Source organism: Hemiscyllium ocellatum, chromosome 14 (assembly GCF_020745735.1).
Source record: "Hemiscyllium ocellatum isolate sHemOce1 chromosome 14, sHemOce1.pat.X.cur, whole genome shotgun sequence".
In the NCBI taxonomy this organism is placed as follows: domain Eukaryota; kingdom Metazoa; phylum Chordata; class Chondrichthyes; order Orectolobiformes; family Hemiscylliidae; genus Hemiscyllium; species Hemiscyllium ocellatum.
In genome coordinates, this window is record NC_083414.1 from 2,318,271 (window position 1) to 2,343,600 (window position 25,330).

The 25,330-nt window shown below is 46.8% G+C and overlaps 1 protein-coding gene across 2 annotated transcripts in view; it reads right to left on the reverse strand.

The window, feature by feature from the left end:
- Positions 1 to 24,865, reverse strand: part of lamb2l (laminin, beta 2-like) — a 171,607-nt gene extending 146,742 nt beyond the window's left edge. Inside the window, exons 1-4 of one of the 2 annotated variants that reach the window (XM_060835295.1) lie at positions 24,595 to 24,865; positions 23,812 to 23,979; positions 19,415 to 19,486; positions 1,040 to 1,209 (exon numbers count right to left, since the gene is read on the reverse strand). In XM_060835295.1, the coding sequence (XP_060691278.1) occupies positions 1,040 to 1,209; positions 19,415 to 19,445 (201 nt within the window). In that variant the 5' untranslated portion in view covers positions 19,446 to 19,486; positions 23,812 to 23,979; positions 24,595 to 24,865. The remainder of the gene's footprint in view (positions 1 to 1,039; positions 1,210 to 19,414; positions 19,487 to 23,811; positions 23,980 to 24,594) is intronic. The other variant, XM_060835294.1, reaches the window with a different exon arrangement.
- Positions 24,866 to 25,330: the final 465 nt, after the last annotated feature.

Below are 25,330 nucleotides of genomic sequence, written 5' to 3' on the forward strand. Positions count from 1 at the left end.
GTAGAGCTGCTTATTCCCATCCTGACACCTCTGTGTAAATCCTAAAATCTCTCCATCTTTAGGATTCTTGTTTGGTGTCTACTATTGATTTGCCTTCTAGTTTGAATCATTGAATCCCAAGAGCGTGGAAATGGCCATTTGGCCCATCACATCTGCACTGAGCCTCTGAAGAGCATTCCACCCAAACCCCCATATCCTACCCCTGGAACCCTGCATTTCCTTTGGCAATTCCACTGAGCCTGCACATCCCTGGACACAATGGACAGTTTGATCAGGGCCACTAAGATTTCCCATTCTCATGGGCTCCTGCTCCTGGCGTTATTCCTGGTCTGTGCTGCATTTCTTAAGGGGGTCTAGATCAGAGTGTTGCTGGAAAAGCACAGCAGGTCGGGCAGCATCTGAGGAGCAGGAAAATGAACGTTTCGGGCAAAATCCCTTCATCAGGAGCTCTATTCCTGATGAAGGGGTTTTGCCCGAAACGTTGATTTTCCTGCTCCTCAGATGCTGCCTGACCTGCTGTGCTTTTCCAGCATCACTCTGATCTAGACTCTGGTTTCCAGCATCTGCAGTCCTTGTTTTTACTTAGCTGTATTTCTTATTTCTTGCTAAACCTCTGTCTTTCTTTCCACCTCTATCTGATCTTTGACTGTTCGACACTTCCCAACCTCTGTCTGCCTTTCAATCCTCTTGGATCTCTCTCTCAGACCTTGCTCACTCAGGGACCCTCTCTTTCAGTTAACACTGTGATTTCTTGCCTTCCATTATGTTGAATTGTGGAACAGGCTCAATGGGCCAAATGGCCTACTTTTCCTCCTTTTTCCGATGATCCTAACAGTACATTGTCCAAATAAAACTACAATAATCTGTAAGAAAACCCTCCAATGAGTCTTCTCCTAAATGTTTGCTTGCAGGAGAAATGATCATTTTGTAAGCTAACCCTGGAGGATCGACAATGGCCGGGTGGTGCTCCCCACCCCCCCCCCTCTCCAACACCTTCCCCCCTCCAACCCCGCCCCACCCCCCCCAGTGTCTCACTTACCTGGAGGTGGCTGACAATACAGTAGTCACTCGGCCCCTCCATCCCACAGGTAGATGAGGCAGTCAGGTTGTGAGCTCGTCCAATCAGGAGGTTACCGGTTGCTGGGTAACAGCTTCCCTCTGTACATCCATGAGGTAAGGATGGGAGATCCTGAGCAAAGCAGCTCCCTGCTACAGGAGAGAAAAAAGCAAGTTTCAGAGTTGGTTTGGGAAAAGGCACCAGTAACCGGTGACCAAGATGGCGTGTTGTTCATATGAACATTTCAACAGGTGGGAGCCATTCAGTCAGAGCCTGTTAGAATAGAATCATTGAATCCCTAGAAAGCAGATAGAGGCCATCTGGCCCATCAAGTCTGCACCAACCTTCCAAACAGCACCCCACCCAGACCCGGTAGCCCCACATTTACCATGGTCAATCCACCTAATCTCAACACCTTTGGATATCTTGTTCCACCATGGGATTGGAACATGCCCGATCTGCTCATCAATCCCATTTACCTGACTATGTTCCACGGAAGCTTCAGCTCACCCTTTCCCTGGAAACTCCTCAACTTCCTCAAACTCCTCTTCTTCCTCAATCCACAGCCAGAGAGACCAAGAGGCTTCCATATCATTGGGAGACCATTCATCCCATCGGCTCCTGGCTGGTTCCTTAGAACAACAATCAAACCAATCTCACCATGGTGCCTCCACACCTTTGCTATTCCAGTCGGAGATCCTTTTCAGACTCATATATTTATCATCTATCTCATTAAAGATGCAACAGGCTTTATCTCAACCAGGGCTGATGATTCTTTCAAGAAGAAAATGTAACTTTATTTCTCTCCTCACTCCCTGACAATCTGAGTTAGGAACAATTTGTCAATGACATCATAATCAGAGTTTCACTCTATCAAAACTCTTTCAAAATGATCAAAACCTTTCTTAGATCTTCTCTCCTTCTGTGGGAACATTCCCAATCTCCCAAATCCCCCTCATAGGATCTACACACTCGGTGCTACTGACTGTATCTCTACTGACGTTAATCCAGCTCCTTCACACTGTCACTCAGTAACCCCTCATTCCGCAGAGCCGTGTGTTACTGACTGTATCTGTCCTGATGTTAATCCAGCTCCCTCACACTGTCACTCAGTAACCATTATGCTCCCCCCCCACCCCCACCCCAGAAGAAAGTGCAGACCACAGATGCTGCAGATCAGAGCCAAAAGTGTTTTGCTGGGAAAGCACAGTGAGTCAGGCAGCAGTGAGGAGCAGGAGAATCAACGTTTCGGGCATTACCCTAATTCCTGATCATTATCCCCCCCACCCCAGAGCCCCTGTGTTACTGACTGTATCACTACTGATGTTAATCCAGCTCCCTCACATAGTTTAAGTAAGATTTGACAATGTCTTTGTAAGCTCCATTCCAGCTGACAATGTCCCCTATCTTTGTGCCAGCAGTAAATTCTGATTTCGAGGTTCCTCTTTCATTGCTCCTTGGGATGCAGGTGTTGCTGATTGGTCCAGCATTTACGGTCCATCCCTAGTTGCCCTGGTAGTGAGCTGCCACCTTAAATCACTGCAGTCTGCCTCTCCCATGTACAAATCTTGTGGGTAGTTGAGGCCCCACTGGTCACACATTCCCAACATGGGTGCCTCTCATCTCTTTCAGTCTCCTGGGGCTCAGCCAGTATCCAAACCAAATCAATAAAATGCCTTCAATTCCATAAAGTGGGGATAACAAAGTGTAATGTGTCCAGGCAAATGACTGAGAGGAGGGACACTTCAGTGAGGTCTTATCATTGAATCTGAAGAGGAGGATACAATCAAAAGGGTCAGGGTCATTGCTCACTCAGGAGGTGATGAAAGGTGCAGCAAGCTGTGAGCCGACTAGGGCACCTCACCCAGCCTGGCATTGTTCTAGCAGTCAGCACCATCCTAACCAGGGCATAACACATGGGACTTACTGAACTCAGATCATTCAGTTTCACCCTCAGCTCTCCACCTCCAACACAATGGAAATGGCATGCTGGAAAGACAATGCAGTAAAGCTCAATGGAGAATTTACTCAGCCACAGGACACAGTTTGGAATAATGCCTGCTCTTCCCTTCTCAAATCTTCCTGCCTTTCTGCCGAGGACATCAGGACCCTGACAATCCTCTTCATGGTCTACATTCATCCATTGGACTAAACCTAACCATGTGCTGTCTCTGTCCTGGGAGTGTTTGATGGGGCACAGTGTAGAGGGAGCTTTACTCTGTACCTAACCGTGTGATGGCCCTGTCCTGGAAGTGTTAGATGGAGGACAGTGTAGAGTTCAGCAGAGTCACTGAGATGTACAGCACAGAAACAGACCCTTCGGTCAAACTCATCCATGCTGTCCATATTCTTCCTATCCATATACCCATCCAGATGCCTCTTAAATGTTGCAATTGTACCAGCCTCCACCACATCCTCTGGCAGCTCATTCCATACACATACCACCCTCTGCGTGAAAATGTTGCCCCTTAGGTCCCTTTTAAAATTTTCCCCTCTCACCCTAAACCTATGCCCTCTAGTTCTGGACTCCCCGACCCCAGGGAAAAGACATTTTCTATTTATCCTACCCATGCCCCTCATGATTTATAAACCTCTATAAAGTCACCCCTCAGCCTCCGATGCTCCAGGGAAAACAGCCCCAGCCTGATCAGCCTCTCCCTGTAGCCAAGATCCTCCAACCCCGGCAACATCCTTATAAATCTTTTCAGAACCCTTTCAATTTTCACAACATCTTTCCGATAGGAAGGAGACCATGATTGCACACAATATTCCAACAGTGGCCTAACTGACGTCCTGTACAGCCGCAACATGACCTCCCAACTCCTGTACTCAATGCTCTGACAAATAAAGGAAAGCAGACTAAACATCATCTTCACTATTCTATCTACTGCTACTCCACTTTCAAGGAGCTATGAACCTGCACTTCAAGGTCTTTGTTCAGTAACACTCCCTAGGATCTTACCATTAAGTGTATAAGTCCTGTTAAGATTTGCTTTCCCAAAATGCAGCACTTCGCATTTATCTGAATTAAACTCCATCTGCCACTTCTCAGCCCATTGGCCCATCTGGTCAAGATCCTGTTGTAATCTGAGGTAACCCTCTTCGCTGTCCACTACACCTCCAATTTTGGTGTCATCTGCAAACTTACTAATACCTCTTATGCTCACATCCAAATCATTTAAAAAAATGACGAAGAGTAGAGGACCCAACACCGATCCTTGTGGCACTCCACTAGTCACAGGCCTCCAGTCTGAAAAACAACCCTCCACCATCACCCTCTGTCTTCTACCTTTGAGCCAGTTTTGTATCCAAATGGCTAGTTCTCCCTGTATTCCATGAGATCTAACCTTGCTAATCAGTCTCCAATGGGGAACCTTGATCGAACGTCTTACTGAAATCCATATAGATCACATCTACTGCTCTGCCCTCATCAATCCTCTTTGTAACTTCTTCAAAAAACTCAATAAAGCTCATGAGGCATGATTTTCCACACACAAAGTCATGTTGACTATCCCTAATCAGTCCTTGCTTTTCCAAATGCATGTAAATCCTGTCCATCAGGATTCCCTCCAACAACTTGCCTACCACCGACATTAAGCTCACCGGTCTATAATTCCTTGGCTTTTTCTTACCACTTTCCTTAAACAGTGGCACCACGTTTGCCAACCTCCAGTTGGGTTTATGAAACTGGTTCGAGGGATGAGTCTTTGTGGTCATGAGGATATATTGGAGAAGTTGCAGTTGTTCTTGTTGGAGAGAAGGTTAAAATGAGATCTGATCGAGGTTTTCAAAATCATAAAAGGGCTGTTTAAAGTGGATAGGTCGAAACTGTTTCCACTGGGCGGCACGGTGGCACAGTGGTTAGCACTGCTGCCTCACAGTGCCAGAGACCCGGGTTCAATTCCCACCTCAGGCGACTGACTGTGTGGAGTTTGCACATTCTCCCCGTGTCTGCGTGGGTTTCCTCCGGGTGCTCCGGTTCCCTCCCACAGTCCAAAGATGTGCAGGTCAGGTGAATTGGCCATGCTAAATTGCCCATAGTGTTAAGTGTCGGGGAATGGGTATGGATGGGTTGCTCTTTGGAGAGTCGGTGTGGACTTGTTGGGCCAAAGGGCCTGTTTCCACACTGTAAGGAATCTAATCTAATCTAATTTATAAAAAGATTGAGAACCAGGGGAACAGTTGTAAGTTGGCAAAAGGAGGTAACCAAATGAGTACTTCTTTAATCACGGAGTGAGTTGTTGGGATCTGGACTGAAGTGACTGCAAAGGAGGTGGCGGAAGGTTGAATTGAAATGTCTAAGAGAGAAATGAACGATTAGTTAAATAGAAACAAGGAGCAGGGAAACATGGAAGACGATGGAGAAGGACACTCAGTCAAAATATTCAAAATATTCAGAGAGCCAGGGAAGACGTGATGGGCTGGATAGTCTCCTTATACACTGTAATAAACCTGTGATCCTGGGACTATTACTCCCATTGATCACTTTAGAAGCCTCTCAATATTAGTGAATATTTTCTGAGGTTGATGAAAGGGAGGGGGTGAGTTTCACATCCTCCTGAGCTGAAACTCCTGATCAATTTGAAATCAGGTCCTTTGTGAGCACACGTCAAATTGCTCGGTTTCTCATCTCATCCTGATAAACTTGATTCTACGTCTGAGATCGGCAACGGTGAGTGACTGACTCTCAATGCTATGTCGAGGCCTGAGGGCTGGAATATTTCAGTTTCCATCATGTCATGTTGGAATGTGAATGGGACTGTTACCCAGCACAGCAGCACAAGGCATGGGGTGGGTGGGGGGGGAATGAAGACTTCACTGAGATGCACTGCCCCATGATTGAAGTGTTTTCATTGTCCAGGTGCACCACAAATTACAGCTGCCAATGAGAGGCAAAGGTATGTGCATTGACATGGAGCCACATTGCTGAGTGAACGGAGTTTAGGAGCGAAACGCCAGGCTTCCATATCAACATTCGCAACATAGCCCATGGTTAGACTCACAATCCCCGGCACCAGTGTAACCAGTACCTGATGCCAGTGGCCCAGGGTTGGTCACACAGCCACTTGGAATCTAACTGATAGAGAGAGTCTCCAACAACACGAACAGAAATCACACGATATTCCATTTTTACATTTCCTTTTGTGACCTTAGAACTTCCGGAACAATGATGCTGTCTGTTCAAATGTTGAACGAGTCATTTCAACGTCATGAAACAGGGCAACTACCTCTGCACAGAGCAAGATCCCACAACTAGTAACCTTGTGATATTATCAACACAGTGAAGTCAAAGACCCGAGTGATATTCTGGGCAGTGGGAGTGAATCCTGTTATTGCAGGTGGTGGAATTTCAGAGTCAAACAATCTGCATCAGAAATAAACGTCAGGGCACAGAACAGCTGTCCGCACCTCGTCTGGCCTACAGGTGACTCCAGGCTAAGTGTAACTATACGACAGTGCAGCACTCCCTCAGCACTGGCCCTCCGACAGTGCGGCACTCCCTCAGGTATCTACTTCAGTACCAGCCTATGTTTTGTGAATCAATGCATTGGATTGAAGCCTCCCAGATTTCTATCCTGCAATGCCCCTGTTGGGATTCCTGTCTCATTGTTTTGTTGCAGACAATATGGAGCAGTCGGGTGGAAAATTTGTGCAGTGACCTCAAGACATCAGTATATCCCGTAGGGAGCTCAGGGAATGCCGTGTACCCCGTAGGGAGCTCAGGGAATGCCGTGTGCCCCGTAGGGAGCTCAGGGATTGCCGTGTACCCCGTAGGGAGCTCAGGGAATGCCGTGTGCCCCGTAGGGAGCTCAGGGAATGCCGTGTACCCCGTAGGGAGCTCAGGGAATGCCGTGTACCCCGTAGGGAGCTCAGGGAATGCCGTGTACCCCGTAGGGAGCTCAGGGAATGCCGTGTACCCCGTAGGGAGCTCAGGGATTGCCGTGTACCCCGTAGGGAGATCAGGGATTGCCGTGTACCCCGTAGGGAGCTCAGGGATTGCCGTGTGCCCCGTAGGGAGCTCAGGGATTGCCGTGTGCCCCGTAGGGAGATCAGGGAATGCCGTGTACCCCGTAGGGAGATCAGGGAATGCCGTGTACCCCGTAGGGAGATCAGGGAATGCCGTGTACCCCAAGGGAGCTCAGGGATTGCCGTGTACCCCACGGGGCACTCAGGGATTGCTGTGTACCCTGTAGGGAGCTCAGGGATTGCTGTATACCCTGTAGGGAGCTCAGGGATTGCTGTGTACCCCGTAGGGATCTCAGGGATTGTCTTATTCCCGTGGGGAGCTCGGATATTGCTGTGTATTCAGAGAGCTCAGAGAATCAGCTCCAATCTCAACGCAATATGGAAGCATTCAGAATATCAAATTCAATAGAGTAGCATGCTAACTATTTGAAATATTCCCATTAGTGATCCCTGACTGCACACACCTTCAGACACTCGATTCTCACATCTCCACCTTGATTCCTGGAGTGTGTAATGATTAACCCCTAAAAGGAGCAGCAGATGAGTAAAATCAAAGCATGAAAACTGAATGGAAAATTTAATATTGAACATTCCAGTGCAGTAGAGGCCCTTCGGCCCTCGATGTGCTGACCTGTGGAACCAATCTGAAGCCCATCTAACCTACACTGTTCCATTCTCATCCATATGTTTATCCAATGACCATTTAAATGCTCTTAATGTTGGTGAGTCTACTATGTTGCTACTCTCTACTACTACTCTCGGAGTAAAGAAACTACCTCTGACATCTGTCCTATATCTATCACCCCTCAATTTAAAGCTATGTCCCTTGGGCTAGCCTTCACCATCCAAGGAAAAAGGCTCACCCTGTCCATCCTATCTAACCCTCTGATTATCTTGTACGTCTCTATTAAGTCACCTGTCAACCTTCTTCTAATGAAAACAGCCTCAATCCCTCAGCCTTTCCTTGTAAGACCATCCTGTTCCTAGGATGCTGGCTAACCTGCTGTGCTTTAACCAGCAACACATTTTCAGCTCCGATCTCCAGCATCTGCAGACCTCACTTTTTACTTGTAAGACCTCCCCTCCATACCAGGCGACATCCTGGTAAATCTCCTCTGAACCCTTTCCAAAGCTTCCACATCCTTCCTATAATGCGGTGACTAGAACTGTACGCAATACTCCAAGTGCAGCCACACCAAGTATAGCTTCTTCTCATTTATTCGTGTGCATCACTAACACGGCCTGAATTATTTGTGCATCCCGAATTGTCTTTGAGCTCAGTGGCTCACTGAACCCTTTCACAGCGTAGTTTAGTTTGAAGCACATTGCTGTAGGTCTGGAGTCACTTATAGGTCAGACCAGGTCAGGATGGCAGATTTCCTTCCCTGAAGGATACGAGTTAACCTGATGGATTATTTGTTTACAACAGTGCGTGGTTATTTCTCCTGGCCCAGCATCACCGAGGCTCAGGGCGATCAACTGAAGAAAACAGAAAAGACACTCCTTCCTCTCACACCCTTTTTCAACCACATAACATCACAAAGTGTCTTGCAGCCAATTTATGAAATCCAGCCATTGTGCTAATGTAGGACATGCAGCAGCGAATGCATACCCAGCTGTACAACTAATGACCAAGCATTCAGTTTGTAATGATGTCACTTAGAATCACAGTCATACTGCACGGAAACAGACCCTTCGGTCCGACTCATCCTTACCAGCCAAGTTTCCCAAACTAATCGAGTCCCACTTTCCTGCATTGGCCCATATCCTTCTCAACCCTTTCCTATTCATGTGCCTGGCCAAATGCCTTTTAAATGTCGCAACTGTATCTGAATCTACCACTTCCTCTTTCAGTTCATTCCTCACGTGCACCACCCCCCATGTGACAAAAATGCCCATCAGGTCCCTTTTAAATCTTTCTCCATTCATCTTAAAAATGATGCCCCCTAGTTTTGAACTCCCCCACCCCAGGGATAAGACCTTATCGATGCCTCTCGGGATCTTAGAAACCTCAGTCAACCCCAACCTCCTATGCTCCTGGGAAACAATGTCCCAGCCAATCCAGCCTCTCCTTATAACTCAACCCTCCAGACCCAGCAACATCCTGGTAAATCTTTACTGAACCCTCTCCAGTTTAATAGCATCCTTCCTTTGGTCGGGCAACCAGAACTGTACATGGTACTCCAAAAGTGGCCTCACCAACGTCCTTTACAACCTCAACAGGACAACCCAACTCCTGGAATCAACAGCCTGAGCAATGAAGGCAAGCGTACTTTAGATTAGATTAGATTAGATTACTTACAGTGTGGAAACAGGCCCTTCGGCCCAACAAGTCCACACCGACCCGCCGAAGCGCAACCCACCCATACCCCTACATTACCCCTTACCTAACACTACGGGCAATTTAGCATGGCCAATTCACCTGACCCGCACATCTTTGGACTGTGGGAGGAAACCGGAACACCCGGAGGAAACCCACGCAGACACGGGGAGAACGTGCAAACTCCACACAGTCAGTCGCCTGAGGCGGGAATTGAACCCGGGTCTCTGGCGCTGTGAGGCAGCAGTGCTAACCACTGTGCCGCCCAATGTGGGAGAGCTCAAGGGGCTGTTCCTTCTTCCAGTGACACAAATTCCAAAGAACTGTGTGTGATAAATATTGGCCAGGACCCCAGGGAGCACTCCCCTGCTAATGTGCAACACTAGTCAAGGAGGTCTATCGGGTATACCCTGAGAAGGCCCTGGTTTAATGTCGAATCTGAAAGATGGCACCTACAACAGTGCTTCACCCCCGCAGTACTGCACACTATCAACCTGATCTATGCCTCCGTAGTGAAACCTGAGCTCTCAGCATTGAGACAGTGCCAAGAGTGGAATGGAAAAGTGACAGGAGGCAAACAGCTGCCATTGAGTCCTCCTGGTCCCTCCCTGCAGACACTCCAGTCAGCGTTACCTTCCAGTCACCAGAGTCAATGATTAATTGAACAAATCAGACATCATAGATCAGGATAAAGTACATGTTCCAACATGCCCTCATCATGGTAATTCCCTTCACTACACACACACACACACACACTGAAAATTCAACCAATCCTTCGCAATTCCTTATTTACAAACAGTTGTAGACCACCTCACAGAGAGGCTGATAAAATCCACATTCATCACCCACCCCCACTCCCTCCTCCGACTCATACATAGCCCACAGGAAGATACTGAACTCACACCAGGGGTCAGCTTCCACAAATCATCCAATCAGGACCAACCAAAGTGGGAGCTTCGACATGTGCTATCGAACTGTTCAACCAGGAGATTCATCACAGCCAGGTCAAGCTCCTCGTACTACTGGCTGGCCACACATCAATGTTTCTTGGTCTTGTGGTGGTGGTGGAGGGGGACTGAGCTGGAGCCGATTCCCACCCAAGGGATGACTGTCTCATCACATTATCGCGAGAATATTAATCCACGGATCCAGCTACTGTTCTGGGGACCTCGGTTTGAACCCTGCCAGGGATTTCGTCTATCAACTTGGTCACTTCCTCAAAGAACTCTTTTGAGTTGGTAAGGCACAATCTCCCCCGCACAAAACCATGCTGCCCATCACTGATAAGCCCATTCTTTTCTAAATATAAATAGATCCAATCCCTCCGTACCCTCTCCAGCAACTTTCCCACCATCGACGTCAGGCTCACTGGTCTGTAGTTACCCGGAATATCCCTACTACCCTTCTTGTACAGGGGGACAACATGAGCTACCCACCAGTTCTCCAGCACCTCACCTGTATTTAAGGATGCCACAAAGATATCTGTCAGGGCCCCAGCTATTTCCTCTCTAGTGCTTGTTGGTTGGTATAGGCATGGTGGGCCAAAGGGCCAGTTTCTAACCTGAGTGACTCTACAGGCCAAATAAAAATCTGGAATTAAGAGTCTATTGGTGACAATGAAACTGTTGACATTTGTCAGGGAAATGCCCATTGGTTCCCTAAGCCATCCTTCTTGCTCTGGTCTACACATGACTTCAGACTGAAAGCATTGAGGTTGACTCTATCTGAACTGCCCCTTGGGCAATTAGGGACGGGCAATAAATGCTGGCCTATCCAGCGTGCCAAAATCCTGTGGATTCATTTTTAAAAACTCCTTCAGACACCAAACCCAGTTAAAACATCGATCCAAGAATGGGATTGGTACTGGATAGCCTACTCTATGGAAGGAGTGGTGGGGGGTGGGGGTGGGAGACAGGGATAGAGAGATAGAAGGAAGAGGAGGAGAGGAAAGAAATAAAGCCTCACATTTCCATGTCTCAACACACATTATAGCCAACGATTGCAATTTTAAAGTATAGGAAATGGGGTGGCACGGTGACTCAGTGGTTAGCACTGCTGCCTCACAGTGCCAGGGACCCAGGTTCAATTCTGCCCTTGGGTGACAGTCCATGTGGAGTTCGCACATTTTCCCCGTGTCTGTGTGGATTTCCCTTTGGGTGCTCTTGTTACCTCTCCACAGTCCAAAGATTGGAAGGTTAGGGTAAATCAGCCATGGGAAATTGTCCATAGTAACCACAGATATGCAGGTCATGTGGCTTAACCATGGGAAATGCAGAATTACAGGGATAGGGTACGGGTTGGGTTTGGTGGGATGCTCTTAGGAGGGTTGGTGCAGACTTGATGGGCCAAAAGGTCTCTTGTCACATTGTGGGGACTCTACTTTTGTACGAAATCTTACTACAACTGTATAAGAGAGTGGGGAGGCTGCACCAGGAGTATTCTGCACAGATTGGATCTAAGTAGTGATAAACTTGCATTGGAAACATTTCAGAGAAGGTTCTCTATGTTTAGAGGAATGTATTTGTTAGGACCATGTTCATGGATGAATTGCCATAGTTAGGTAACCTCTGGTGCTTTTACTCTGGAAACACTGGCCATTAAAAAACACAAAATTGTGTTGGAAAGATGGCATCAAAAGTGCAGCTGAAATTCTGTGGATTTTTAGAGCTGGAAGAGAACTGGTTACTCTAAGAAACATGAAGGAAGAATTAGTTGCACTTTTGAGCCACTGGTTAAGTCAGAACGATTGTGATTTTTCAAGTCCCTGGTGCTATACAAATGAAAGACAGTATAAGACAAAAATGGAATTTCCTCCAAACCCAATGGCAAAATGATGAGGTAGCTATAGAGTTAAATAAGAAACTTGAACAAATCACGTTGTTATTTGTGCTAAAGAGCGAGCCACAGGTTGCATTGGACCCTATATCTCACTGAGGAACAGTACTTATGAGTAGTATGTGTTTAATATTAGGACTCGAGGTGGAACGGAGATGATTTTTCAGCCTGTGAAGTCATTTACATGTCTAGCTGAACCCTGTGGATAACAAAGATGATGTCATTATACATGGGATTTTCTGAGGCAGAAGAGATCCTGCAATGAGAGCACATCTACTGAGAGAGGAGACCAATGATCTGTACAGAAGCTCTGAGGTAGTCAATCATTGTCTAGACTATGTTAATGGGTGAGATTTGCAGTGTTTCACTGACTACTAAATCACTGCTCGCTGAGCAGATCCTAAATAATTACAAAGATGCCAAGATACTCCACAACCACCTGATGAAGGAACAGCCTTCCAAATGCCTGTGCTTCCAAATAAACCTGTTGGCCTATAACCTGGTGTTGCGTGATTTTTAACTTAATACACATCTTGGATTTCTTCCTGGTCAACATCACATCAACGTAGATGAAAGCATGACACTAACTCAGCATCTACCAAGGAGAGTTCTAGCTGCCCCCACATCCAGCCTGAAGACAACTGAGGAGCTGGAAAATAAGGGAATGATCAAGAATATTTCAATCTTACAGAATGGATTAGCAGCATGGGAACAGCGCAATAATCTGGAAAGCTAAGAGTATGCATCGACCCATAGGATCCGAATAAAACCTTGAAGACACTTCAAGCCAACCAATGATGAAATTTTGCCACAATTTGCCAAGACTCTTGTTTATTGTCTCCTTTACAAATGATGGTCACTGGGAAGCAAAGCTGGATGAAATCAATAATTTTCTAACGTCATTCTGGATACCATTCAAGAGATCCTGAGAGGTCATTTGGCATTCCCACTGCTCCTTAAGAACATTAGTACAGACAGCACAAGATACTCAGTGATCTTCCTGGACTAGAGGCTATCCTGTTTGGTCTGTTAATCTACAGATTTGGAGACATGATGGAAGAAGCCATCTCAGAACTTGGTCTGCAAGAAAGAACTCACCAGATAAACCTGAAGCTGAACAAGAAAGGGTTTAATTGAAGACTTCCAAAGTTAAGTGCACAGGTCACGTGTGAACAGTGACAGGACTTTACCCAGATCCCAGCAAAGTGAGAACTGTAACAGAGCTGCAGCAACAGGCAGATGTGGAAAAAAAGTGAAATAATTTGTTAGATTTGTGAGCTACCTAGTAAATGCCTTAAGTAATTTGGCTTCAGAACCATTGCACAAGCTCACTGCTAAGGTATTGGAGTATCAAACATGAAACATCTTTCACTAAAACCGACAGGAATCAACAGCTCGACAACGTTCCAGAAACCAACAACTTGAGGGAGACAAAAACAGAACCTGCTGGAAAAGCTCAGCATCTGTGGAGAAAAATCAGATTTAATGTTTGGGTCCAATGACCTTTCCTCAGACCAGTATCTGCAATTATTTTGGTTTTTAACTCAACAGGGACATTAAATCTGAAAGACAAGGGTCTTGCTCTGATCAAAGAGTCCCTACAGAAACAGAGAAGGAACATCAATCCAGGAAAGATCAGCTCATGGAGAAACTGCTGTCAGAAACTTGCACATGGGTCAGTAAAAAACTTCAACATTTTAAAGATTATGGATTATGCACATGTAGAGACTGACAAAAGTGGAACTGATGAGAATGAGCAAATAGTTCATGTTCATATGTGGTAATTTTATTTGTAAACCATACATAGTTAATAGTTTTATGGAAAGGCAAATGTTTAGGGCAATCCAATTTTAAGGACACTGTACACTTGTGACTTGCCATAGTCATGTGACCTCTGCACAAGTAACTTTTGAAGCAGGAGCCATTGAAACACATGAAATGAAACACACTCGGCTGGTTCCTGACATGAAGGAGGAAAGGGTGTGGAGTTTGAGCCTGTACCCATTAGAGTTTAGAAGAATGAGAGGGGGTGAGACCTGTAAGATCCTGAGGGGATTTGATAGGGTGTGGTGTGAGAGTGTGGGAGAGACTAGAAGTAGACAGACATCTTGAAAATAAATAGTGTTCCAATTCAGATGGAGATGATGATGAACATATTCACCCAGAGGGTCACTTACCATTGGTATTCCAAGGTAGGCAGGTGTGCGTGTGTCTGTGTATCTACGTGTCTGTGTGGCTGAAAGGTGCAGCCAAACGATCGCACAGGTAATATAACAAAGAAGTGTGGACTTTGTCTCCTCTCTTCGGCCTGACGATTCAGGATTACATTAGCCAGGTCACCAGCACTGACTCCCCTGTCCCTTTTCAAAACAATGGCAATGGCAACTTCTATGTTCTCCCGAGGGGACAGAAGGAGCCTTGGTTTAACCTCTCCTTCAAAGACTAGCATCTCTAACAGTGCAGCTATCCCTCAGTACTGCACAGCCAAGGTTTTAGTGCTCAATCCCTGGAGTACAGGGGATCAAACTCATCTCCCCCTTACCTCACAGCTGAAGCACGCTGCCCACTGGAGGTGGAGGGTGATGGAGATATAGGGAACGGGGAGAGAGGGACGGTGAGAGAGGAGGAGAGGTGGGAAAGATAGTGCAGGAGGGAGGTATAGAAGGAAATCAAAGGAGAAAAGTAAGGAGGAAAAGGGAGCTGGAGGGAGAGAGAGCGATGGAGATGGAGATGAAGAGAGGGAGGGAAGGGACAGGAGGAGGGATCAGAGGTAGCAGGAAAGTGGCAAGTAATGTTGAGGGTGAAATGATAAGCACAGATGAGGAATTGTGGAGTTAAGCTGAACTAACTCCAGGAAATCCGGACTCGAATCAGAAGGAACTGGAGTCAGTGAATCTGGAGTCAGCTGAGATTGTGGAGATGGAACCTGTTGGAATGTCAATATTGAAGCCCAGTTCATGATGGTCCTCCGCGTGAGCTGGAAGGGTGTCAGCATGGGCCTCTGGCAATGGAGGGGCTCAGGGTTGGTACAGTCAGTGTACACATGAAAATTCAATTACCGATAAGGACCAGGAAAGGCTTCCCTTATGGTCTTCCAGCTACACAAAAGGACCTTTAACATCCACCCGAGCAGGACTTAGGCTTAACGTTGAATATAAAAGACGGGAGTTTGAAGCACGGTCTTTGCTCTCCAAGTGTCAGCCTTGATTAGAAACGGAATAATCAACAGGACGATTGAGGTTACTCCCTCCCAGTTTCTCACCCTGCTTTTTGCCGATGATCTTTGTATTTTGAACTCTGAGTGCCCTGCTATAAACCCTTTGTATCTGTAACTAGGCAACTAACTGAGGCCATTTATACATTTGCCGATTATTTTCACACACAGTCTTTCGCCTGGCACTGGTCTGTCACTCATCAGCGGAACTGGCAAATAGTAAACCCCTTCAGGATTTTCATTGAGTATGTTCAACCAGGCAGCAACCTTGTAAGAATGCATTCAGTTTGGACGTACCTCTGCAAACCGAAAGGCTGATATTTCCATATGCAAGGGGCTGTCGGATTGCATAGCTTGCTTCCCAGTGTTAGCTAACACAAATGATGAGCTGCAATTGTGGCCACTGACTGTCTGAGATTTTCACAGTGACAAGGGATAGTGACATTGAACCTGTTGGATGTGTGCTCAGCAATGAGGGAATGCCACTATAATGATTAGAGCTAATGAGCTTCCTACTCTACAGTACCCAATGGAAGTCGAGTGTGGGGTGCTGGAAAAGCACAGCAGGTCAGGCAGCTCTGAGGAGCACTGGAACGCCCAATGGAACCTAGGTGGGGGGAGGGGGGGGGGGTGATGGGAGGGTGTGGGAATAGGTTACACAAAGCTTCCCTCTAATGTGACCTATCACAATCTCAAATCAGGATCCCAGAGACACAAATTCTTCCTCCAGGCGTCGGGTGGCTAGGATTTGGTGCTGGAGGAGGTCCAGGACCTGCATGCCCTTGGTGGGAGGGGGAATTGAAGTGTTCAGCCACAGGGCAGTGGGGTTGGTTAGTGCGGGTGTTCCAGAGATGTTCTCTGAAACATTTGTCGAGTTGGCGTCCTGTCTCCCCAGTGTAGAGGAGGCCACATCGAGAGCAATGGACACAGCAGAATGTATGTGGAGGGGCAGGAAAACCTATCACCATCATCCCCCACCCTGACCTACCTACCGCATTCCTAGCTATCACCTCCAGAGTCCCATCCCCCCTCCCATTTATCTCTCAGCCCCTTGAGCTCTCCCACATTGGGCAGCACGGTGGCACAGTGGTTAGCACTGCTGCCTCACAGGGCCAGAGACCCGGGTTCAATTCCCGCCTCAGGCGACTGACTGTGTGGAGTTTGCACGTTCTCCCCGTGTCTGCGTGGGTTTCCTCCGCGTGCTCCGGTTTCCTCCCACAATCCAAAAAAGTGTGGGTTAGGGTGGATTGGCCATGCTAAATTGCCCGTAGTGTTAGGTGAAGGGGTAAATGTAGGGGAATGGGTCTGGATGGGTTGCGCTTCGGCGGGTCGGTGTGGACTTGTTGGGCCGAAGGGCCTGTTTCCACACTGTAAGTAATCTAATTTAAAGTTTAAACTAAACATTCCTGATGAAGAGCTTATGTTCAAAACAGCAACTCTCCTGCTCCTCAGATGCTGCCTGACCTGCTGTGCTTTTCCAGCACCACACTCTTGGCTCTGATCTCTAGCATCTGCAGTCCTCACTTTCTCCCGTCCTCTACATCAGTTATAATGTTGATTTTTGTATCTAGATTTTTTTAAATGTGGGTTTTTGTACCTAAGATGGTGCCAGTGAGTGGTGACTTTGTGCACTTTGCACTGCACTCCCTTGCTTAAGTACTCATGACAATAAATCTAATGCTAATTCTATTAAATACGATATACTAAACCGATTCTGTTTGTGAAGACTGAAATTTTTTTCAGCTGAAGACTTTGTGTGGGTATCCTTCCGAACACGATGTTCACAGTTTAAACAAATACAAATCAGAAGGATTGGTAGCTGTGAATTCATCAAAAGCATCTCAAATAGTCTCAAATGGTGACTTTAACCACAGCATATACTGGCCAAGGAATGGGTATTGTCAGAGATACCAGGCTCCATGTGGGAGCTGGAGTCAATGCTGGATATGAAACAAGCCTATCGGAATGAGCAGATCACCTGTTTTTTGTTGTGATGTTGACTGAGGGAAGGAGACTGGACACGACACAGGGGAGAACCCCTCTCACTTCTTTCACATAGTAGCCATTGATCTTTCTTATCCACCTGAGAGAAGACACGAGGTCCTTGGCTTAACACCTGACCTCTGACCTTCTACCCCCTCGTACTGCACAGAGTTGTCACCCTAGATTTCATGCTCAGCTCTGTGCACTGACTCAAATGACATTGCAGCTTCATGAACCCTGTATTCGAACATGACCCATTGGCCAGACTCAGAATTTCAGAAACAATGGCCAGTTTAAAAGCTGAGATTAATATTCTTGCCCAATTAAAAATAGCAAAGTTCTTAAATGCCAGTTGGGAAGTAAAATGAATATCCTTACCATAACCAACACCAATATCTCTATTAGCACATCCTCTTTTGCTTAAAACAGAATTCAGGGCTTTCTTATAACTCTATGATTCTAAGTGTCATAATGGATTCGAAATGTTACCTCTGATTTCTCTGCACAGATGCTGCCAGACCTGCTGGGTTTCTCCAGCAATTTCTGGTTTTTTTATGATTTAAAAGAGTTCAATTGCAATAACAAAGCACAGAGAGCAGAGATGAATGCGGAGTATAGGAGATTAACAGGCACATTCTAATCGAGCTGTTTAAGACGATTAAAGAGGTTGATACATTCAATAGAAAGAATGTATTTCTGGTGGTGAGGTTGGGGGAGGTGTGTTCTTGGGGATAGCTGCAGAACGAGGGACAAATCTGAGCTGGGCCATGCATGGGTGATGTCAGGAAACCATCTCCTCATTCATTAATTGTATCTAAATAGGGTTCAAATCCACGCTTTTAGTGAGAACTTTAATTCAGTCAGCCATTAAACTCACCCCCTAATGATTACAGCACCTCATATTTATACAGCTAGTTTACACTCAACTAACCCTTCGTTAATATCTCCATGAAAAGGACTCTGACAAAGGGTCACTGGACTCCAAAAAATCATAAGATTAGGAACAGAATTAGACCATTTGGCCCATTGAATATGCCCTGCTGTTCAATATGGCTGATATGTTTTTCACTGTAACCCTTGATTCCCTTAATAGTCAAGAAGCTGTCTATCTCTGTCTTAATGACACTCAATGACTTGGCCTCCACGGTAACGAGTTCCAGACATTCCCCACCCTCCAGCTAAAGAAATTCCTCCTCATCTCAGTTCCACAGGGTCATCCCTTTACTCTAAAGCTGTGCACCCAGATCCTAGTCTCTCCTATGAATTCTCCACATCCACACAACACAGGCCTCTCAATATTCTGTAACTTGCAATCAGATCCCCCTCCTCATCCTCTAAACTCCATCAAGTACAATTTTGAGACATTAAGTCTGTTTCTCTCTGCCAGACTTGCAGCGTTTCTCCAGCAATTTCTGTTTTGTTGTGTGTTAGATCTTTAATCTACATCTCTTTTTGTCACTTTAATATATCCAACGTCTGTTCCCTCAGCCCATTAGGTCTCAGACAAGGGGATCTTGAGGCACTGTGGTAGTGTTCCTACTTCAAAACCAGGAGGCCGTGGTTTGAATTCTGTCTGCTCCAGAACAGTGTCTTAACATCTCAGGACGGGTTAAATAGAAAATATCAAGGTCTCAGTCCACAGAAGAAAATTACACTGTCTCCCTAGGGAACACTGTGGATGCTTATGTTGCTGGGAAAGCGCAGGTCAGGCAGCATCAAAGCAGCAGGAGAATCGACGTTTCGGGCATAAGCCCTTCTTCAGGAATGAGGCTGTGGATGCTGTCAGGTGAAAACTTTGAAAGCTAATATGTATTGGGCAAGGGCATGATGATTATTGGATGAATAACCTGAATATTAAGTAGATGAAGAGATTGAATATCCCTATCATAACCAATTTATATAACTGCATGATCATATTGAATCAGAGAACAGGTTGGAAGAGCCAATGACCCAACGCAACAGCTGAGATGCTGTGGCTATGGATATGGTTTAGTGCATTCAGTGACTGACTTTCTGAAAGAGAGGAAGGGAGACTTACCGAACAGCAACAGGGCTAGTAAACGTGTCATTCTGAGTGGTCACAGCCAATTCTGCTTTCCACAAGACACAACTGCAATGAACAAAAACAAACTATTACATAAAATCAAACACAATAACCCACACTAAAGCAAACAAGACAATCTTCAGAAGCATTCCAAATCAGAGGGGTGAACTAACAAACCACTTAGCGTTTCACCTGGCTCTATTACTGAGCGTCAAACCCCTGCCTTTTCCCCATGTGCTGGCACATCATAATTATCCACAATACACCATCCTGAGAATGTCTCTGACAGGGGGAGATGAAGCAGAGAGTGGGAGGGGGCTCATGTGGAGCAGGAACGCCAGCATGGTCCAACTGGGCCGAATGGCCTGTTTCAGTGTTATACGTTCTGTACAATTCAATTCAAGTGAAAGCACAAGCTGGGGAGTAATTTCAATTTTGACGAAAATTTGATGGAAGTAAAAACCAGGAGAGTTGTGAAGCAAGTTTCTGAATCATTATCGCACACTTTAAAATATTGACCATCATTAAAATTGGTTAAATCATTATCATGCGAGGGAAGGTAGTGGGATAATTAACCAGGAGACCCAGAGATCAGGAAATAATACTGAAAGATAAACATTGGAATTTACTATGGAAAAGGCCTCTCAGCTCAAACATGAAGGATGTCGGAGAGGAAATAGCAGAGATATCTTTAATACGTCCAGGTATGAGATGTACTGGAGGGGGAGGGTCATCTATGTAAACCTTCTGTTAGAAGGGGGGCCAGAATGATCCCAGAGATGAAACCCCTGGTCATGGGAGGAGTGGTTGAGGACTCTGGGTCTGTACTCGATAGAGTTTTGAAGAATGAGAGGGTGATCTGATAGTAACTTACAGAACACTGAGAGGCCTGGATAGAGTGGACATGGAGAAGATGTTCCCAACTGTAGGACCCAAAGGCACAGCCTCAAGGTGAAGGGATGATCCTTCAGGACTGAGATGAAGAGGAATTTCTTCAGCCAGAGGGTGGGGAACCTGTAGAACTCATTGCCACAGAGGGCTGTGGAGGCCAAGGCATTATTTAAGACATAGATAGATATGTTCTAGATTAGTAAGGGGGTCAAGGGTCATAGGGAGAAGGCAGGAGAATAGGGTTGAGGAACATATCAGCCATGATCATATAGTGAAGCAGATTTGATGGGCTGAATGGCCTAAGTCTGCTCCTGTATCTATGGTTTTATGATAGTCTCAGTAAAATACTGAAGGGTTCACTGTCAGGGATTCCACATTTGGATGTGATGAGAAACCCAAGGCTTCCCTTCCATCTCAGGCAAATGGAAAAGACCCCCAGGCCATTATTTCAATGGAGAGCCCAGGCCTTCCCAGGTATACTGATAAATAACTAACCCACAACAAATACCCCCAACAAAAACTGAATTAAAAAACAGAAAATATAGAGCAGTACAGCACAGTACAGTCCCTTCTGCCCTCGATGTTGTTCCAAACTTTTATCCAACTCTAAGCTCAGACTAACCTACGTCCCCTTCATTGTACTATCATCCATGTGCCTATCCAAGAGTCTCTTAAATATTCCTCATGTATCTGACTCTACTCCCACCACTGGCAGTGCATTCCACGCACCTCCCCCCCGCTCCCCCCCCCACCCACTCTATGTAAAGAACCTACCTCTAACGTATCCCCTAAACCTTCCTCCAATCACCTTAAAATTATGCCCCTTGTCACAGCTATTTCTGCCCTGGGAAAAAGTCTCTAGCCATTCACTGTATCAATGCCTTTCACCATCTTGTACACCTCTATCAAGTCACCTCTCATCCTTCTTCCCTCCAATGAGAAAAGCCCTAGCTCCCTCAACCTTTCTACATAAGCCATACCCTCCAGTCCAGGCAGCATCCTGGTAAATCTCCTCTCCACCCTTTTTAAAGCTTCCACATCCTTCGTATAATGAGGCACCCAGAACTGAACACAATATTCCAAGTGTGGTCTAACCAGGGCTTTATAGGATACCTGATCATTATCCCATTGGTAACTGCAGGGACTTGCTGCATGGAAATTGACTGCTGTGTTTTCTTAATGTCTACCCTTCAGAAACAATGATTGTCATCACAAAGTGTTTTACAACCAGAGAGGTATTGACAGGTTACGTAAGTGGGCAAAACATTGGCAAATGCAGTATAATGTGGAAAAATGTGAAGTTGTTCAGTATGGAAGGGAGAATAAAGGACAGAGGGTATTTTAAATGGAGAAAAGCTGCAGGAAGCTGCAACATGAAGGGACTTGGGAGAGCTTGTAAATGAAACACAAAGCTAGCACACGGGGCAGCAGGTAATCAGGAACAGTCATGGAATGTTGACCCTTATTTCAATGGGGTTGGAGTACAAGTATTATACAGCAACTGTACAAGGTACTGGGGAGAGCACACCGGGACTCCAAAGATCAGTTTTGTCCCCTTATTAAAAGGAGAGATATCATTTCACTGGAGGCAGTTCAGAGAAGGTTCACTAGGAAGACCCCTGGTATGCAGGGATTGTCTTATGAGCACAGGTTTAAACAAATTGGGACTCTACTCACTGGAATTTGGAAGAATGGGAGGTGATCTCATTGAAGAACATTGACCGGGTCAATGCTGAGAGGATGGTTCCCCTCATGGGAGGGTCTGGGACCAGAGGGTACAGTCTCGGAATAAAGGGGCACCAGTTTCAGACTGAGATGGGGAGGAATTTCTTCTCTCAGAGGATTGAGAGTCCTTGGAACTCCTTACCACAGACAGAGCTGTGGGGGCAGGGTCCTTGTAGATAAAAAGTAAGCGTGGGACCCTCAGAGAATGCAAGTGGGGAATTCATAATGGAGTACCAGGGAAATGGCGATAATTTAAACAAACATTTTCCATCAAGCTTCATGGTGGAGGACAATATGAACATCCCAACAATAAGCAAGGTGCTCATGGGAGGCAAGATATTACAGCAGTGTCTATCACAGGGGACAATCTCTTTGACAAACTAACAGGGCTAAAGGCAGACAAATCTCCAGGGTCTGTTGACCTGCACGCAAGGGTTTGAAAGGCAGTAGCTGCAGAGATAGTGAAAGCATTGGTGAGGTTTTTAGGACAAGAGGAATAAGATAGCTCCCTGCTCACCACCAACAGCACCACTACCATTATCACCACCATCTCCACCATCATCATCATTATCACCATCACCACCTTCATCACCATCTCCTAACCACCATCTTCACCATCTCCATCATCATCAGGATTGCCGCCACCACCATCATCCCCATTAGAATCATCACCGTCATCATCACCACCTTCACCATCATGATCACCAACACCATCATCCCTAGCACCATCACCATCCCCAAGATCATCATCCCCACCATCACCATGTCCACCACAATCTCCACCACCATCACCATCATCACCACCATAACATTTCCATCATTATCACCACCTCCACCATCAGCATGATCATCACCATCGCCACCATCTCCACCATCATTATCACCATCGCCACTACCATCACCATCTCTACTCTCATCATCACCATCTCCATCACTATCACCATCGATACCACCATCAAACTCTCCACCACCATTGTCATCTGCACCAGCCTCACCATCTCCACCACCATCGCCATTACCATCACCATCCCTCAACCATTGTCCCTGTCAGGGGTTGGCGCTGTGGGCCACCAGGCAGCACATGCAAGATTGGAGCTCTGAAATATTGAAATATTTGTTCTAGCAATGGATTTATCTAAACTTTATATAATTAGAATCCAGCCATCTGGATTAAATAATCAATCGAGGTCACTGTGTTGTATCACTAAGAGAGAATTTCTATTTATATTGCAGGTTCATGAACTGATTATAATCTCAATCATGGCAGCAAGTCATCAGTAAAAGCAATGTGCCACAACAACTGGATGATTAGACAAACCTGAGTGACCTTCAGTCTGACTGAGAGACAGCAAAGGAAAGAGACACTAAGTAAAGAAGGGATTTGCATCCAATCAAGCACTGACCCCCTCCTCTCTCCGACAGTGCGGCACTCCCTCAGCACTGACCCTCCGACAGCGCGGCCCTCCCTCAGCACTGACCCTCCGACAGTGCGGCCCTCCCTCAGCACTGACCCCCCGACAGTGCGGCCCTCCCTCAGCACTGACCCCCCGACAGTGCGGCCCTCCCTCAGCACTGACCCCCCGACAGCGCGACCCTCCCTCAGCACTGACCCTCCGACAGCGCGGCCCTCCCTCAGCACTGACCCTCCGACAGTGCGGCCCTCCCTCAGCACTGACCCCCCGACAGCGCGGCACTCCCTCAGCACTGACCCCCCGACAGTGCGGCACTCCCTCAGCACTGACCCTCCGACAGTGCGGCACTCCCTCAGCACTGACCCTCCGACAGTCCTAAATCTGCCTCTTTTCAAGGATCTCCGAAGATGCGGATCCACCGAGTCCTTGATCCTGATCACCGCGAGATCCTCACTGCTGTTCAGCCTTCACTGTCAGATCCATATTGCCAAGAGGATACTTGTAACTTTGCCCAGGCGAGTACAGTGTTGTCTGTGAGTCAATGATTCAAATTATCCTTTAGATAATCTGCAACAAGAGCAGGCATCTCTCTTGTTCAGGATGACCAGCTGGTGTGGAATTTTTGCCAACTGTGCCGTTACTGCCTAGATTTGTGCCCCCACCACCCCCCACAGGATGCAGATACCCCCACCACCACCCCCCACAGGATGCAGATACCCCCCCCACCCCCCCACACAGGATGCAGATACCCCCACCACCCCCCACAGGATGCAGATACCCCCACCACCACCCCCCACAGGATGCAGATACCCCCACCACCCCCCCACACAGGATGCAGACACCCCCACCCCCTCAGTGAGACACTACCATGACCTCCGGAGCCTGCCCCCACCCCGGCATTTGTCAGGAGCAGTTTGTGAAGTGAGTTCATTCTGAAATGGGGGGAGCTGTTGGGATTGTCTCCCGTCTCTGAGCAGCCCCTCGCCCTGACCCTGAAACTGGGAATAACAGGGAGCTGCCGTCTCTCTCTCTCTCTGAGCTTCTGACAGTGAGCAGCCTGAAACCCAAAACCCATTCCCCAATCATTTCACAGCCAGCACCAGGATCTTTCTGTATCATTTCAAACACACTCCTTGATGGACCCACCTTTAAATCCAGGGACATTCACCGGTTACTTCCTCACACAGCGGCCAGGGAAAGTTCTCTCTCTCTCTCTCTGACACAGGAACACCTCCAGGAGATCACAAGGTGAAGTGACCCACTGGAACAGTCCCGAGGGGCTGACCCTCAGGGAGGGGAAGGAGAGATCTCTCAGGTCACCTAGATTCAAGTAACAAGGTGCTGCAAGTGAACTCGCCAGAGAGAGAGAGAGAGAGAGAGCTGTGCTCTCCCCCCGGACACTCCTGCTGTTCACACTCTGTCTGTCTGGGTAGGTAAGGCGGGGTCAGGCCAGTATTGATCCAACCACGATGCCTCTCACTGCCGAATAGCACAGCAAGGTAAACACGCCTCTCTGCCCTTCCCAGCGCGGATTCAGTGGAGAGAGGGATGCACAGGGAGAGGGAGAGGGAATGAAACCAGAAAAGACACCAAGATAGACAACAAAAGCGCTGTTGTTAAAAACAAGGAGGAATTATGTCAAACCTTTTATACAATTACAGCCGGACAGATATCTCACTCGGGATAACAGTTGTTGTTTTATCGGGTTTACACAGTTTTCTGGTCGTCTCCAGGTTACACTGATGTTCCAGGAGATAAAACCTTCAACAATTACAACAGCAAAGCAGAAACAGCCAACCCCAGAATGGGAGTTATGTGTGTTTTTTTGAGCGGGTGCTGCTGAACAATGGCAATGTGAATGTTGCCGGGCTCTCTCTCTCTC